The 14495-nt window shown below is 52.6% G+C and overlaps 6 protein-coding genes across 6 annotated transcripts; 4 read left to right on the forward strand and 2 right to left on the reverse strand.

Annotated features, from left to right (window-relative positions):
* Positions 1-805: 805 nt before the first annotated feature.
* On the forward strand, positions 806-1744 carry PV08_02192 (uncharacterized protein; the record flags this gene model as incomplete). The annotated part of the gene is made up of 1 exon (XM_016376552.1): positions 806-1744. The coding sequence occupies one exon, from the start codon at positions 806-808 to the stop codon at positions 1742-1744; it is 939 nt and encodes a 312-aa protein (XP_016241828.1).
* Positions 1745-2153: 409 nt separating this feature from the next.
* Positions 2154-4319, forward strand: PV08_02193 (uncharacterized protein; the record flags this gene model as incomplete). Its single annotated transcript, XM_016376553.1, has 1 exon — positions 2154-4319. One exon carries the CDS (start codon positions 2154-2156, stop codon positions 4317-4319), a length of 2166 nt encoding a protein of 721 aa, XP_016241829.1.
* Positions 4320-4339: 20 nt separating this feature from the next.
* On the reverse strand, positions 4340-6573 carry PV08_02194 (uncharacterized protein; the record flags this gene model as incomplete). Its single annotated transcript, XM_016376554.1, has 2 exons — positions 4340-6382; positions 6415-6573. 2 exons carry the CDS (start codon positions 6571-6573, stop codon positions 4340-4342), a joined length of 2202 nt encoding a protein of 733 aa, XP_016241830.1.
* A 1362-nt stretch (positions 6574-7935) lies between these two features.
* On the forward strand, positions 7936-10040 carry PV08_02195 (uncharacterized protein; the record flags this gene model as incomplete). The annotated part of the gene is made up of 8 exons (XM_016376555.1): positions 7936-8171; positions 8230-8305; positions 8431-8484; positions 8540-8606; positions 8666-8761; positions 8859-9012; positions 9061-9669; positions 9752-10040. 8 exons carry the CDS (start codon positions 7936-7938, stop codon positions 10038-10040), a joined length of 1581 nt encoding a protein of 526 aa, XP_016241831.1.
* A 1163-nt stretch (positions 10041-11203) lies between these two features.
* PV08_02196 (uncharacterized protein) lies at positions 11204-12694 on the reverse strand (the record flags this gene model as incomplete). The annotated part of the gene is made up of 3 exons (XM_016376556.1): positions 11204-11859; positions 11945-12284; positions 12353-12694. The coding sequence occupies 3 exons, from the start codon at positions 12692-12694 to the stop codon at positions 11204-11206; spliced, it is 1338 nt and encodes a 445-aa protein (XP_016241832.1).
* Positions 12695-13230: 536 nt separating this feature from the next.
* PV08_02197 (uncharacterized protein) lies at positions 13231-14118 on the forward strand (the record flags this gene model as incomplete). Its single annotated transcript, XM_016376557.1, has 1 exon — positions 13231-14118. One exon carries the CDS (start codon positions 13231-13233, stop codon positions 14116-14118), a length of 888 nt encoding a protein of 295 aa, XP_016241833.1.
* Between the last annotated feature and the right edge of the window lie 377 nt (positions 14119-14495).

The following is a 14495-nucleotide window of genomic DNA, read 5'->3' on the forward strand; positions in this document are numbered from 1 at the left end:
CGTTCTGTGTGTGTGGTGGACCTCGCTGGGTCTGCATGTCTCCGCAAACAATGCGGTGCCAGGAGTCTGGGCAAACAGAAGTCTTGTTGATGGAAAAACGATCGAGACCCAAGAAACCATGAGCAGCTAGATAATCGTCGGAATGTTGGGCTCGCGACAAAGTCGAGCTTCTCCATGATGATCGTCTTGTTGCCTCGTGGTTTGTGCGTGATCGAGAGTGGTATGGGTGACACACAGAAACACCCTGGATACATACTTCCATCTCCTCCCATCTTTTGGATCAGCATGACATCAATAGCAAAAGACTGTGACAAGAGGAAGAAAAGCCCGGGATTCTCCACTTGGTGTTGTGATCGACATTGGCGGCAGAGAAAAGAGATGAGGTGTCGTGTTTGGAGCACGAACGAACAGGCTTGGAGTTCTTGGTAGTGTACGAGTGGCGTACGAACTACCTGTAGAGTTATACAGGTGGGTATACAGTATATGATATTCCAGAGTATTGTTCTGTATACATCCTCGCACCCCCATAAGCTGTGGGGTACAAAACGCGTGAGTGCTTGAGACAAGGCTTCGACTCAGCCTGGACGAGGGTGATTGGCCTATTCGAAGTGCTCATATCTCGCCTAACTAAGTACTGGGACTGGTACAGTCCTGGTACAGCTCCCTTGGAGGCCTCACTAGGCCCCTGGTTTTAGAGACTTCTTCGTGTCTGGCAATCAACCTCACACCGACATGCTCCACACCACGAGCAGATGAATCCTTTGTCGGTAACATCTGGCTGAGCTGACTATTGTCATTTGCCGTGATGACAACTTCCGAAGTCACCCTGCCCGACGGTCGCATCCTCGCATACATCGACTACGATCCCCCAACAGCGTCAGGGGATGGTGGACACGCAACCGCAGCCTCACCCGCCAAACCCGTCTTGTTCTACTGTCACGGCTTCCCAGGATCTCGTGTCGAAGGCGACTTTCTCAAGTCGACCGCCCAACGGCATGGCGCGAGACTGATCTCCATCGATCGCCCGGGTATGGGCCTATCCACGTTCCAGCCTCATCGGACGGTCCTCGACTGGCCGCAGGACGTGCTGCACCTGGCCAACCACCTACACATCGATGGCTTCTACGTCGTCGGTGCCTCCGGTGGGGCACCCTACGTGTTTGCATGTGTCAAAGCGCTGCCAAAGACCCGGCTACTCGGGGCGTGTGTCGTCGCTGGAGCGTATCCTCTCAGCTTAGGCACCGACGGAATGTCGTGGCCGAACCGCATCCTCATGTGGACTGCATCGTCGAAATGGTTCTCATGGGTATCGTCGCTGCTGATGGACCTGGAATTTGGATCCGTCGCGCGAGATCGCGAGCACCCCGAACGAATGACGAAGATGATGGTGCAGGTCATGAAGTCCAGACCCGGACCCGATGCGAAGTGCGTCGACAGCGAGTGGGCCACGGCGAAACTGGTCGAGGCTCTGCAGGAGAGCTACAGGCAGCCTGGGGACGGAGTGAACCTGGACATCAAGTTGATTGCGGGGGACTGGGGGTTCAATCTCGCCGATCTGGACACGGAGGGTTTCAACATTAGCCTGTGGCACGGAGGCCTGGATGCGAATGTGCCGGTGGGCATGGCGAGAAAGGGAGCCGCGTTGATAAAAGGGGCGAAACTAAGAGTGCTGGAGGATGAGGCGCATTTGAGCATTTCCATGAATGCCCAGGACCAGTTTCTAGAGACCTTGCTAGGTAGGTAGCTGCGAGTCCTCTTCGGACTTTCTTGAATGTGTGCGTACGTGTCTGGGTGTCGAATTCCGGTCGGAAACGAGGCTGAGGAATCTCAATGTCAGAGACAGTGTCAGAGACGAGGCTGGCCAATCGGAACAGTTTCCCCGTTCCCCAACATTCGCTTCTTGACGAGATTCCACCGGAAACTGACCGGAATCTCAGCTTCAGATGAAGGGAGATGCTGATTAAAAGGGCACAGAGGAAGCCAACGTTGTCTGTGGACGTATATACAGATACCGAGTGTTTTATATTCCGTCGACACCAAGTTGCCAAAAAAAAAAATAGCATGGTGGCCGAGTAAAACGAGAGCGTTGAACAGAATCTACGCGCAGCATCGACATTGGCCCTGATTTGCCAACTCCCACCTCATTCGACACCATGGACTCTCCTCCAGGGACGAGTAGCACCAGTTCGGCTCCTACAGCAAAGGTGTCCACCAGACGCAACGGCCTCAGCAGACGGTCGCCGCGAGCATGCGAGTCTTGTCGCGCGAGAAAGGTCAGATGCGACGTCACGAAGACAAAATCACCGTGCACCAACTGCAGACTGGACAACAAGACGTGTGTGTTGCCCGTGAGCAAGCGGCGGCATGCAGGGGACCGTGTCCTGTGTCCGTCGTTGCTCCTCGAAGCAAGCAAAAACGGCAAACAGAGCCCTATTTGTGATGTGGTAATTGATTTCGACGATGTCCGGCCAGCTACGGGGACACGAAAGTATTCGATCCAGGACTCTCGCGGCAGGGGAACAACAACTCTGGCAGACAAGCTCACTCTCTCGCCCAAGGATCTCGGGACACTACCGATAATCGACTTCTTCACTCCGCCCGACAGCAAAAGCCAGAGCTCGAAACCAGACCCAGGGGCATCGTATCCTTCGCCTACATCTACCGTCGCCAGTGACCCGTGGCAGACTGCTCTCCCTGCCTATATCACACCGGTGTCCAGAGACATTCCTCCAGACGACCTCGACTTCCTCCGCAGCAAAGGGGCTTTTGAGATCCCAGACGCCCCAACCCGAGACTTGCTGCTCCAGGCATATATGCAATGGGTCCACCCATTCACGCCCATGCTTGATCTTGAGGGAATCTTGACTGCAGTATTCAGCAATGGCAGGAAACGCACAGTCAGCCTCCTCGTCTTTCAGTCCTTACTCTTTGCCGCAACAGCGTACCTTGGCAATAGTCTGGAAGAAGGTAGCCGGAGGTCGGTCAGAAAATCGTGTTTCAATCGCGCCAGACTCCTGTATGACTTTGACGTCGAGTCAGACCGCTTGGCCATCGTTCAATCTGCCATCCTGCTCAGCTTCTGGGACGGTGATTCAGGTACACTGAGAGACAGCTATCATTGGATCGGGGTCGCAACAATGCACGCCGGCAGTCTCGGTTGGGACTCGAATCTAGATCTCACGCCGTCGCCCTCAGCTTTCTCGGTCACGACAAAACTTACCTGGTGGTCGCTCCTGATTAGAGATCGTCTGATGGCGGTGACACTGAGGAGACCGGTGCAGTTCAAGCCTCCTGTAACGAGGATGCCATCGCTTGAGATCCAAGACTTTAGGTCAGAGTCACTGCATCAAACTATAAAAGAGACTTCACTCATTCAGGGTGCGAACCCTGGAGATTGTGAGATTCTGGCAGAATGCTGCATTGCCTTGGCACAACTCGCCTTGCATATTGATAAAGTATTATCGTCACACTACGAACCTCAAAGGACCCAAGGTGCCTCCGGAAAACGACCGTCCACAATCTCGCTGATCCCTTGCACCGGCGAGCTAACGGATCGCGAGATCAACATCTGCGGAGATGAGCTGCAACGATGGTTCCGGCGATTGCCACTCAGCGTGCTCTCAGATCAATCCCAGGGGGTGTCCCCTGGCGCAGCCAACGAGTGCAGGGTCGTCAGGGTGCACCAGGCATTGTTAATGGGATATTATTGCATGACGCTCATGACAATATATAGACCCCTGACCAACCCATCAAGCCGAGGTCAAACAAGCGCAGAATTGACGGCCTCGTCGGCGCGAATAGTGTGTCAAGCAGCAAAGTCAATCACAGATATCTTCAGGAATCTGTACGCCGAGGATCTGGTGCAGGTTTTACCAGAAACTGCCATTGCAGCCTTGGAGCCCACCGCAGTCACTCATCTTCTGTACAGCATGTCACAAGATGCCATGGTTCGAGAAATTAGCTTTCAGAACTTTTACCTTTGCTGGCGGATTCTGCTAGAGTTTGCAAAGACATATCGGCTTGCGGACACCACAATCGCCATGTTGAATGCGGCAGCACACCGATTGAAGGAGGATGCCAAACAACCCATGATGGAGGCAGCTGGTAGTCCCATGCCGGTTTCGATCAATGTACTCGACAGTTCTGCGTCAGACACGTCGCCAGCGATGGCAGAGGTGGGCTCAGGAATGGAAGACAGCGGGCAACAACAGCCTCACGAATGGGATCATACCAGCGGTGTCATGACGCCTATCCCTGATCTAGTATTGGATGACTTGGATCAACTCTTGCAGTGGGATACGATGGAACTAAATTGGTAGAGCCATAATGAGAAATCGTGTTATGTAATCTCGGGTTGCCAGATCAAATCATCCCATATCCATGCTTGCGTGGTGTTGTCAAATGTGTTGGACGTTCTGATGTCTTGTAGCGATAAAAGAGCATCGCTAAAATTACCCATGCAGATGTCCCGAGGGATTTCTGGAGACTGATCCGGAAGACTTCGCGGGTTGTCCATGCTTGGAAAATCGTCGGTATTAGTTAGAGGAGGATCAAAATCAATCCTCGGGAACCGCTGGTGCCCAGGCTGCTCACTTTCTGCTGAATTCGAATTCGCACGACTCCTCGCAATGGCCTGCTCTGCTGCACCCGCTTTGGTGGAGGCATCACCCTCGACGAGCAACGCTTTCATCTCCTCGGCCAGTATCAGTCGCAAGAGCTCTTCAAGAATAACGCCGCATTGATCGGAGATCGTCGTACGATACTCGTACAAACGAGGGAGTTTGATGATCTTGCTAACAGCGCGTTTGGCTTGATGGGCCTGGTCTGAGAGTGGGTCGGAGAGGGCAAATATCCCAAGCACCACACCAGCAGTGAAGGATTGAATCCCGACATAAGCACCTCCATGGGTTTCCCTTGAAGCAGACAAGATTTCGGCATGGTCTCCCATCTTCGAGGTTCTCATGGCCGAAACCCAACATTGGTACCTGCTTGTTTTGATCATCTCGTTGAGATCACTCAAATTCCGACTCGAGCCATCCCCAAATGGTCCTTGACTTTGGCCAGTGTCATTGAGTGCCGGCGGTGAGGGTGCTCGGTTCATGGTCAACAACGGGCGGTGCAAAACTAGCTGAATATTATCGTATGAGAGTTGAAGAACAAGCGCCTGGAGTTGAAATATCTTGATCATGCGCCGGTCATACTCATTGTCTGCTGTCACTCTGAGACTCGAAAGTCGTAGTTCCGGGGGTATGCTCTTTTCCCATTGCTGGAGTCGGTCGTTGATGGCTTTGATCTCTGTGGCAATAGAGTTCCAGGAGGCTCCGTTAGGTCGGTAGATAGTTCTCGTTATCGATGAAGCAATACGATACAGCCGGAATTTATAACGCTGGTAGGATAGGATTGTCACCGGGCCACAGGGTTCTCCTTCGTAGGTTTCTGTGGACGCAAACCCAGGGCAGGTTTCGGGAGTGTCGCCAATATTTTCAGGCAGGGACACGTCCCACTCATCATCACGTATCGTGCCTGGAGTTCCATAGGCCAGAGCACCAAACACCTCGGCCGTGTAAATGACCCAGCTGAGACGCCGCCAAAGTTCTCGAGTCACGACATCTTGCATCTTCCAGCTTGATTCCTTATGCAAACCCAGGGTCATAGCAACCCGCAGACAGCTGCCGTTGACAGCAACACTGCGACTAGGGCGGCCTTGGTAGAGGTAGAATGATGACAGAATTGCCGAGATTTGGACGGCCTCGATACAAGAGGCTTCATACACGTCGAGAAGTTTCTCCTCCACCTTGCCGATGAACCTATCGCCGAGACCGTTCAGGTCAAAGCCGGGGCATTTCTCACGTGCAGTCTGGCTTGTTATATACTTGGCACCGACTGCGATGACGAGAATGACCAAGACCAGCGACGGGACTCGATCGGCACGCACATAGCCTGTGCCCTGGAACGTCTGCATCTCTGCTCTAAATGTCGGCAGGTGGAGCATGAGCATGAACCAATGTACAGCTCGGGTGTAGGCGTCCAACGCAAGGTCAATGATCTCAGACGGCGGTAGATCTTCACCGACGACATCTGACACCAGGAGATATTGGACTTCAGAGTTATGCGTCCTCGCTTCGGGGCTACCACCAGGTATAGCTGCAGACGTATGGTGAATGGTCCCTTGGGGATTATGTTCTTTGAAGATCTTGTCCACAACCTCGTACGTCGACGTCCTTGGTCGATACAGGTGAGGCGTATCCACGGTCGACTGTTGGCTTCGTGAGTCTTGTCCAGTTCCTGAGAGAGGACTACTGTTCAGCAGAGGCGTTTCGGGAGCAGATGGTCGGTCATCTTGGAGACTCCTTGCAGGGGACGCATTGCGGAGTCCGCGATGCTCATGAGAGGATGGCGTTATCGAGGACCTACATCCCAGTAAGTGAATGCTGCGACGGAGTTGGCCAGACTGGAGAGATCACCTCGATCCTGAAGGACGTTCCTCACACGCGACTCCGACTCGAATGCATAGAGCACAGGGACGGGTGTTGTCGCAGCGCAGCTTCTGCCTCCTGCATCGGAGACATGCATGGCGGGCGCGAGAATAATGCCGTTTTCTCGAGGGAGCCGTGACGGTTGAGTTGGAAGTCATGAGTAGTCTGCTTAGCAGGGGGCAGTATCGGCCATTGTGCACGGCGTGGAGCAACTGTCTATCCAGCTCTCATCCTCCGTCGTTTCTACAGCACCAACGCCTGGGATACCTGGAGTTGCTTAGAACTGACATCAACCTCGGCAGAGGCACTTATTGTAGCACAGTTAGCACTAGTCAACGCTAGCAAAGTTAGCGTCGACACTAAGCCTCCTAACCAGCAGTCTTCCCACATAAGGAGGTGTGCCGAGGCTGCCCAGATCAGTGCAGTGTGTCACTCTCGGACCCTCACTGAGGACGAAACTGAGCTCTACGAGTAGTGTGTGTTGACTGCCTGTCTCTTCCTTGTTGAGGTCACTTGCCGTGATCGTTAGGCCTCAGTCATTCATCTGCAGTTGAGTCTCAGCTTCGTTCACTCCAATCTTCATCTGCCGACCTTTCTATCTTCTACTCATTCAGCCGACGACTTCTGGCCTAATCCGACCACATTTTCGGCATCAACAAAACCGAATTGTGCAGTCAACAATGCGCCATCTGTCAGCATTTATTATGCAGTCCGTGTAGGGACAAGTGTGCCTGGTACTTCTAATCAGGATGTCGATGCTACCCTGAAGCATAGGCTTTTGTCAGCTTGCAGCTTATCATCTTGGCCAATGCTTGCATTCATCGGCGAGCATTGCTGTCTGCTTGCGGCATGGCGTTCTGGGTCTGATCTGTTTAGCTTGTGCTTCGCGAACGATTGTTGTGTCCCATTTGAACCCGGCTCCGGCACCGTATCCTACCGTGTCCTTCCACTTTCGCCGCTGGTAAGCTTTCATCCCCCATGGGCCCCCGCGAGACCCCTGAACTCCATAATTATCGACGTGTGGCTCGGTGAATTTCCACGAATCGCGGTTGACACCTTACTACATGTTATCCTGGCGAAAGAATATGGTCTTGTCTCCTGGCGAGCTCACGAGCAGGGATATGCTTCGCAACGTCTATTTTGAATCCTTCGGCAGATATACTACGGAGTGATCAAACGCCATCATGAGGCGGGGTTCAGCTTGCTGCACTGGATCGTCGCCTCGGCGTCGGGTCAAAAGCAGACAATCCCTCGAAGTGCCCTGGCTTCTCATCTTACTTTCAGAAAGCAACACCGGCCGCAGACAGAATTGTTCTTCCTGCGATCCTAAAGTAGATTTTGGGGAGAGAAAGTAGCAAAAGTTCATCGACAAGTATCATCATTCCCACGACTTCACAGTTGAAGACCTCCATTCAACCCCTTTGCAAATTCTCCTTATTCTAGTTTGTCCGTCGCAACGATGTCCGATAAACAGGAGAAAGATGTCGAGCAGCTTGACCGTCCTAACACACAGTACTCGAATGGCAAGCTCCAAGGGCTCTCGGAGCTTGAAGTCGAAGCTGTTGATGGCCTTAAGACTGTCGAAATTGGCTTCTCCGCCGACCAGGTCATTGTTGATCTCGACCCCAAGGAGCAAAAGAGAATCTTAAGGAAAGTTGACTATCGCTTGGTCCCGCTTCTAGCCCTGTTGTATCTGTAAGTGGCTTGATGCGTGACACCCAGCCACCGTCCGGATTGCTAAATACCATTGCAGACTGGCCTTCATCGACCGAAGCAATATCGGAAATGCAAAGATTGCTGGCCTCTACGACGATCTCAAGCTACATGGTGTAAGTCCCAAGGAAACATTCTTCAGTGCGAGCCCAACCAAAGATGTCTCCGAATTTGTCCAGCTTCAAATGCTCTCGCATCTTAGGTGGGCCCTCTCAAGTCAGTCCTATTAACCTTGCGATAGCTGCAATACAATGTCGCCCTGACGGTGTTTTTCGTTAGCTATGGGTTTTTTGAGGTGACCCCCTTCCAATTAAGCTTAAGTCTAACTTCGAGTCTAATCCTGTCTGGAGGTGCCTTCGCAAGTCGTCCTCAAACTAATGAGGCCCTCGATTTGGATTTCTATCCTGATGTTTTCGTGTAAGTTCAGACCCAACGTCTTCGCAATGTCCCAGTGCAGCGGGCTGATAACATCTCAGGGGGCACTGTCATGACGCTTATGGGTATCGTCACTACATATCGAGGCCTGCTTGTTACGCGATTCTTCCTTGGTGTGACAGAGGCTGGCTTCTTCCGTAGGTTCCCTCAGTCCCAGGATTTCCAAGACGAGATTGACTGCGCCGGCTCTCTTTCTCATTATCATCATTGTCAGCATGGGCTAACGCTCTGCAGCTGCTGCGACATATCTACTTACTATCTGGTATAAAAGATATGAAGTCATGCGAAGAATGGCTATTTTCTATACCGCAGCATCCTTGTCAGGCGCCTTTTCCGGTTTACTTGCCTATGCAATTCAACATATGGATGGGATCTCTGGTTTAGCTGGGTGAGTAACTCATAAGGAGGCATGAATTCGAACTGATTGTCGATCCAGTTGGAAATGGATCTTCATCCTAGAAGGCCTCGCTCCTGTGTCTTTGTCCTTTGTGGTTTGGTTCTTGCTGCCAGACAACCCAGAGACGGCACGTTTCCTGAAAAAGGAAGAGAAAGAGTTCATCATAAATCGGCTAGCACTTGAAACCGGCTCTGGACATGGACGTGTGACCAACAGCGACCGAATCCAATTCAAGTATGTCAAAGCGGCTTTCAGCGAGTGGAAGATATACGCGGGGGTCATCATTTTCTGGGCAAATACGATCGGCGTGTACGGCTTTACTGCCACAGTGCCCTCTGTCATCGAGGATCTCGGCTACTCCTCAGCAAATGCGCAGCTGATGACGATACCCGTCTACGTCTTTGCCATGGTGATCGTGTTGATATTCGCCTTCTGGTCGGACAGAATTCAGCAGAGAACCCCCTTCATCATGGCCGGCTTCAGCATTGCCATTGTCGGCTTCATCGGGGAGCTTGCAATCCCACACCCACGTCTCCCGGGTGTCACCTACCTCTTTCTCTTTTTCGTCGCGGCCGGACTCTATTCGCCGTTCGTTCCCCTCGTCTGCTTGATTGGAAATAATCTGGCCCCGAGCTCAAAACGCGCAGTGTAAGTAGACCATTCGACAGTCGACCCACTTTCTCCCAGCTTGCATTGTGTGTACTAAGACTAACAATTCCTGGCACAACAGGGGCATGGCACTCCTCATTTCGCTCGGCAACTGGGGCGGCATTTGTGGTAGTAACATTTACATCGCAGCTCAGGCCCCAAAGTACCCCTCAGGGTTTGGAACCGGGTTGGGCATTTGCTGTGCTGCCGTCATCACCGCCTTCGTCCTCCGAAAGGTGTATCATCGTGAGAATGTGAGACGAGATGCTTTTATGCAAGGAAAGACGGATGAGGAGGTCAAGGCCATGTATACCGAACAGGAACTGTTGGACCTGGGGGACAGGAGCCCATTCTTTCGCTATACAATTTGAGGATACGGGAGTGGAGAGGACACATGAATCCAGGAGCAACCCGGGGTTGGAGGGGGTTGGACAGCGTGATGAATGTCTCTCGAGCTGCGAACCTTGAACTCAGCCCGAGCCTAGTTGAGGAGATGAGGATAATGCAGCAGCTATTGTAACGAGTCGGCCCACAGGCATGGTGGGTTGATGGACGGTTGAGGTACTCTGTAGTAGAGCGAGGACACAAAGACCGGAAAGAAGCAGACTAAGTGCTCCTCGTGTCATCAGCGAGATTCGCTCACTCCTTTTGTAAACTTATCATTATGGGCGCAAGTACGTTGACGGACGGTAGCATCAGTCAGGTACAACTGACTGTTTGGAGTCGTACCGAGGGTTCGGCGGCTCCGTTCATTCATTCATTCATTGTACGAGAACAAGAACGAGTATGAGTAATGAGAGTAGATTAGAAGGGTATGAACTATTACGGGTTACTCATCCTCGTCCTCCGTACCCCACGGGCATTGCTCTTTAGCTGTAGGTATGCTTCGGCCGAGGTATTTAGAACTGTGGAGTCTGCACGAAGTACGGGGTATGTATGGAGTATGGAGTACGAGAACGAGTAGAACATGTCCAATATGCTATGCGAGGAAGAGATTCCGTTCCACCTAGACAAGGTAGTTCATTTAAGAGAAACACAGGGGCCGGGGGACCCCTAGAGTTAGCACGTCTGCATGCAAGCATGCGCGATGCTCTGGCACCGTGCTAAAACGTTCTGCCGCACAGGGGGAATGCCATGCCACTCACTTGACATCCCCTTCTCGTACTGCTTGCTCTACGAGTACTCGTATTGTGCTCCTCACTTGCACATCTCCCTGCCTGAGAGAGAGGGGTAGTGTGTCTCTCTCGGGCTGAGACAGGGGGATGTGATGTGCTCTTTTGGTTATTGAGAGACAAAATCAGTGCTGTGTACACAATCAGTCCCTCACTGCGTTCGAACTAGTATCATTGTGATTTTATGCCCACCGTTTTGAGAAGAAGGGGAACAAAAGCTATGTGTTTGTGCTCGAGATGTCCAAGTAACTGTGAAACTGACCATCACGGAAAATACATCAGACTCTGACCGCTTCGCTCCAGCACTAAACTCGATCACTCACGCACTAACATCACTCCCTTAAGTTCATGCCCTTGCCGCGTCATGGCACAGATCGAATAGGATCTTCAACCGGATTATCAACCGCCTTGAGGAACTTCTTCGCTCCCTCCGGGTCATCCGCAAAGATGTGATCTGCCACCATGCGTCGGGGTGTCTCGCCCATCCACTGAAACAGTGAAAAGTCCTGGAACTTGTCGGCCTTGAAGATCTCGAGCACCTCGACCGGCTCGTCGTCGCTGAGATTCTCGATAAAGTGACCCATGTTGCGCGGGATGACGCCCACGTCGCCGGCGACGTAGTTGAAAGTGCGCGCGGTGCCGTCGGCCGCGAAGATGGTGACGCGCGCCCGGCCCTTGATGAAGAACGACCACTCGTCCGCGTTGGGGTGCCAGTGCATCTCGCGCATCGCCCCGGGCGCGATGTCGAGGTGCGCCGCCGCGATGGTCTTGCTGATGGGGAAGTTGGTCGAGTCGGTGATGCGCACCAGTCCCCCTGTCGTATTGAGCGGTTCCTGGTCGAGCATCTTGTGCGTGAATTGTAGTTTGGATTTCTTGACGTTGGCGCCCCGTGGTTCTTCGTCTTCGATCGGCCCTGGCAGCGAGCCTTGGAAGATGTATTTCTCCGATTTGGGAATCGTCTCAAACACTTCTGGAGACAGGCGGAAGTTTTCGGCGAGTACGGACTTGGGGGTGTGGACTTGAAGGCACGGGTGTTGTCAGAATATGCGTGTTCTCTTATTTCATTTGTGTCGCGTGGTGTGGAACAGAAAAGTTCAACTTACTCAGCCAGTCGGTCAAGAGGAACGTTGATTCCTCGTCAAAGTTCCCATCGTCAAATACAAGCAAGAACTCGGTTCCGTTGGGACTCAAGCCTTGCAGAGAGTGAGGATGTCCAGACGGGAAGTACCATAGGTCACCCTTCTGGAGGTCGTCGATGAATTGGCCACCCTCTGTGTCGAGAGCCGTGACTCGGACACTGCCTTCTAGAACGTAGGCCCACTCGGCTTGTTTGTGCCAGTGGAGTTCTCGGATGACGCCGTGGTCGAGACGCATGTTGACGCCAGCGATCTCGACTGATGACCCTAGTTCGCGGACTGTGGTTTGTCGTGTCCATCCTCCTTCCTGAAACGCACAATGATTAGACTCAGGCCGGTATGTGTAAAGGAGCGCAGATGCAGGGCCTCGCTTACCTCAATTCTAATGTGTGAGTCTGCAAAGCTCCATCGCATATTAGGTAGACTCCCATGATCAGTGCTCGGGGGTCTGAGCATGTCCGGGTTCTGCCTCTCGCGGTCCTTGTTACGAGGACCCATCATGGTCGCACCGTCGCCGTTTCGCCATGGCAGCGGTTGGAGCTTTTCCGCCCACGAGTCAACTTTGTGATCAAACTGATCTTTGTGGTCGGGATTATAGGGTCCATTGCTGCTCTCTTGGTCTGCAAGGGGTTGTTGCTGTTGGAGATGTGAGGCCCAGTCTATAGTTGGCGCTGCAAGGGCAGTGCTTGCAAGGAGTGACCACGCAGAGAACCTCATGTTGATTGGGGAGTAGAAGCGCAAAGAAGAGAGAGAGCAAGACAAGGGGTTCCGTGAGAAACCGAGATCTGAAGTACTTGTACTTGGATGCCCGTCTGGCTGTCTGAATATGTAATGGAGCGAACGGGACGTCATGATGTTCCTCGGCTGAACGTTTATGCGGACCGAAGGATCGACCGGGGAGACACTGACGGGGAGGAGTCTGTACTCCTCCAACGTATTCGTCGTCGTCACAACTATTAGCATCAGCATTATTGTTACAGTATTAGTACAGTCAACCCCGTCCTTCCCTTCGACTCTCCTGCAGCTCCGGCAGATTGTTTTTCTCTCAAACCCCTTTAGCGAGAATTTTTATTCTTCTCTCGTCTACCTCTCCCGAACTGGGTATCCGCGCAAGCCAATACTTTGTGAAATTGGACTCTCTTCCCTGGCAGATCACGCTACTTTCTTCTCCTCTACCCTCTCAAACACGCGACAACACTCATTTGTAACAGTGCTCTCGTATCGACATACGGGTCACGGTCTACTCTCTCACCATGACCTCCGCCAATGGATACGGCACTCTGAATGGTTCTTCTGGAGACATACGGAGCCTCCCTGACTCTACACAGCTCTCGTCGACGGACAATGAGCATGAACATCATCCTCTGCTACGGGGGAAGCTTCGCGGCGTGGACCAAGTGGTACCCTTGACCGAGTACCTCAACCAGGACATTGACAAGCGATGGGCCGACATTCTTTTGCTGCTCTCATACGTCATCACGGGCCTACTCGACAGCTCCGCCGTGTTCATCTGGGGATCGTTCGTGAGCATGCAGACGGGCAACACCGTTTACACGGGTCTCGGGCTGATCGAACCCACCAAGGGCACGAGATGGATCAGGTCTCTCCTTTCCATCGCCTCATTCTGTCTGGGTTCATTCTGCTTTGCACGCTTCCACCGCTACTTCTCACCCAAGAGGCGATGGGTCCTCATGGCGTCGTTTGGGCTCCAGTTACTCCTTGTGGCCGTCGCAGGGATCGTCGTCACCATCGATCAACACCAACAGTCCCAAAACGAGCTGCGGTGGGAGGTTCTGGTCCCGCTGGCCTTGGTGGCTTTTCAGAGCAGTGGCCAGGCCGTCGTCAGTCGCGCATTGCAGTATAATAGTCTGACGAGCGTGGTCTTGACGAGTATCTACTGCGACTTGTTTTCCGATCCTCTTTTGATGGCTGGCCTCACGCAGAATGTCGAGAGGAACAGGAGAGCTGCTGCGCCGGTGTTGTTGCTGGCCGGAGCGATCTTTGGGGGGTTGTGGGCTCATAGTTCGGTAGGTCTCGCGGGTGCCTTGTGGACGGCTGCTGCGTTGAAGGTGGTCAATATCTGTGCTTTTTTCCTTTGGAGGGCTGAGAGGAAGTCAGTTACCAGGACTGAAACGACTTGAGGAGGACTACAAGTGACACGAAGGACCAGTATGGCTGGATGGGGACTGAAATGAGTTGGTGGGGTTTTGGAACTACATGAACTACTTGAGGGAAGACGCGATAAAAGTGGGTAAAATAGCAAAAAGGCTCGCGACTTCGTCAGCATTTTGGATGATAAAAGAGTTTATCATGCTGCTAAGCACACATCTCAAGAGCATAAGATACTCTCGCCCGTAAAGATCCTGGATGTTTTGACACATACAGCAATATGGGCAGAAAGCCCGTTCAAATGTTAGCCTAGTCTTAGTAGCTGTCACCTTGTATTATTCAGAAATATCCAATTGCCCGACGCTGCTACGGAAAATGAACGAGAACCGCCCGGGCCTTTGCACTCAAC

Source organism: Exophiala spinifera (genome assembly GCF_000836115.1).
Source record: "Exophiala spinifera strain CBS 89968 unplaced genomic scaffold supercont1.1, whole genome shotgun sequence".
NCBI lineage: Eukaryota > Fungi > Ascomycota > Eurotiomycetes > Chaetothyriales > Herpotrichiellaceae > Exophiala > Exophiala spinifera.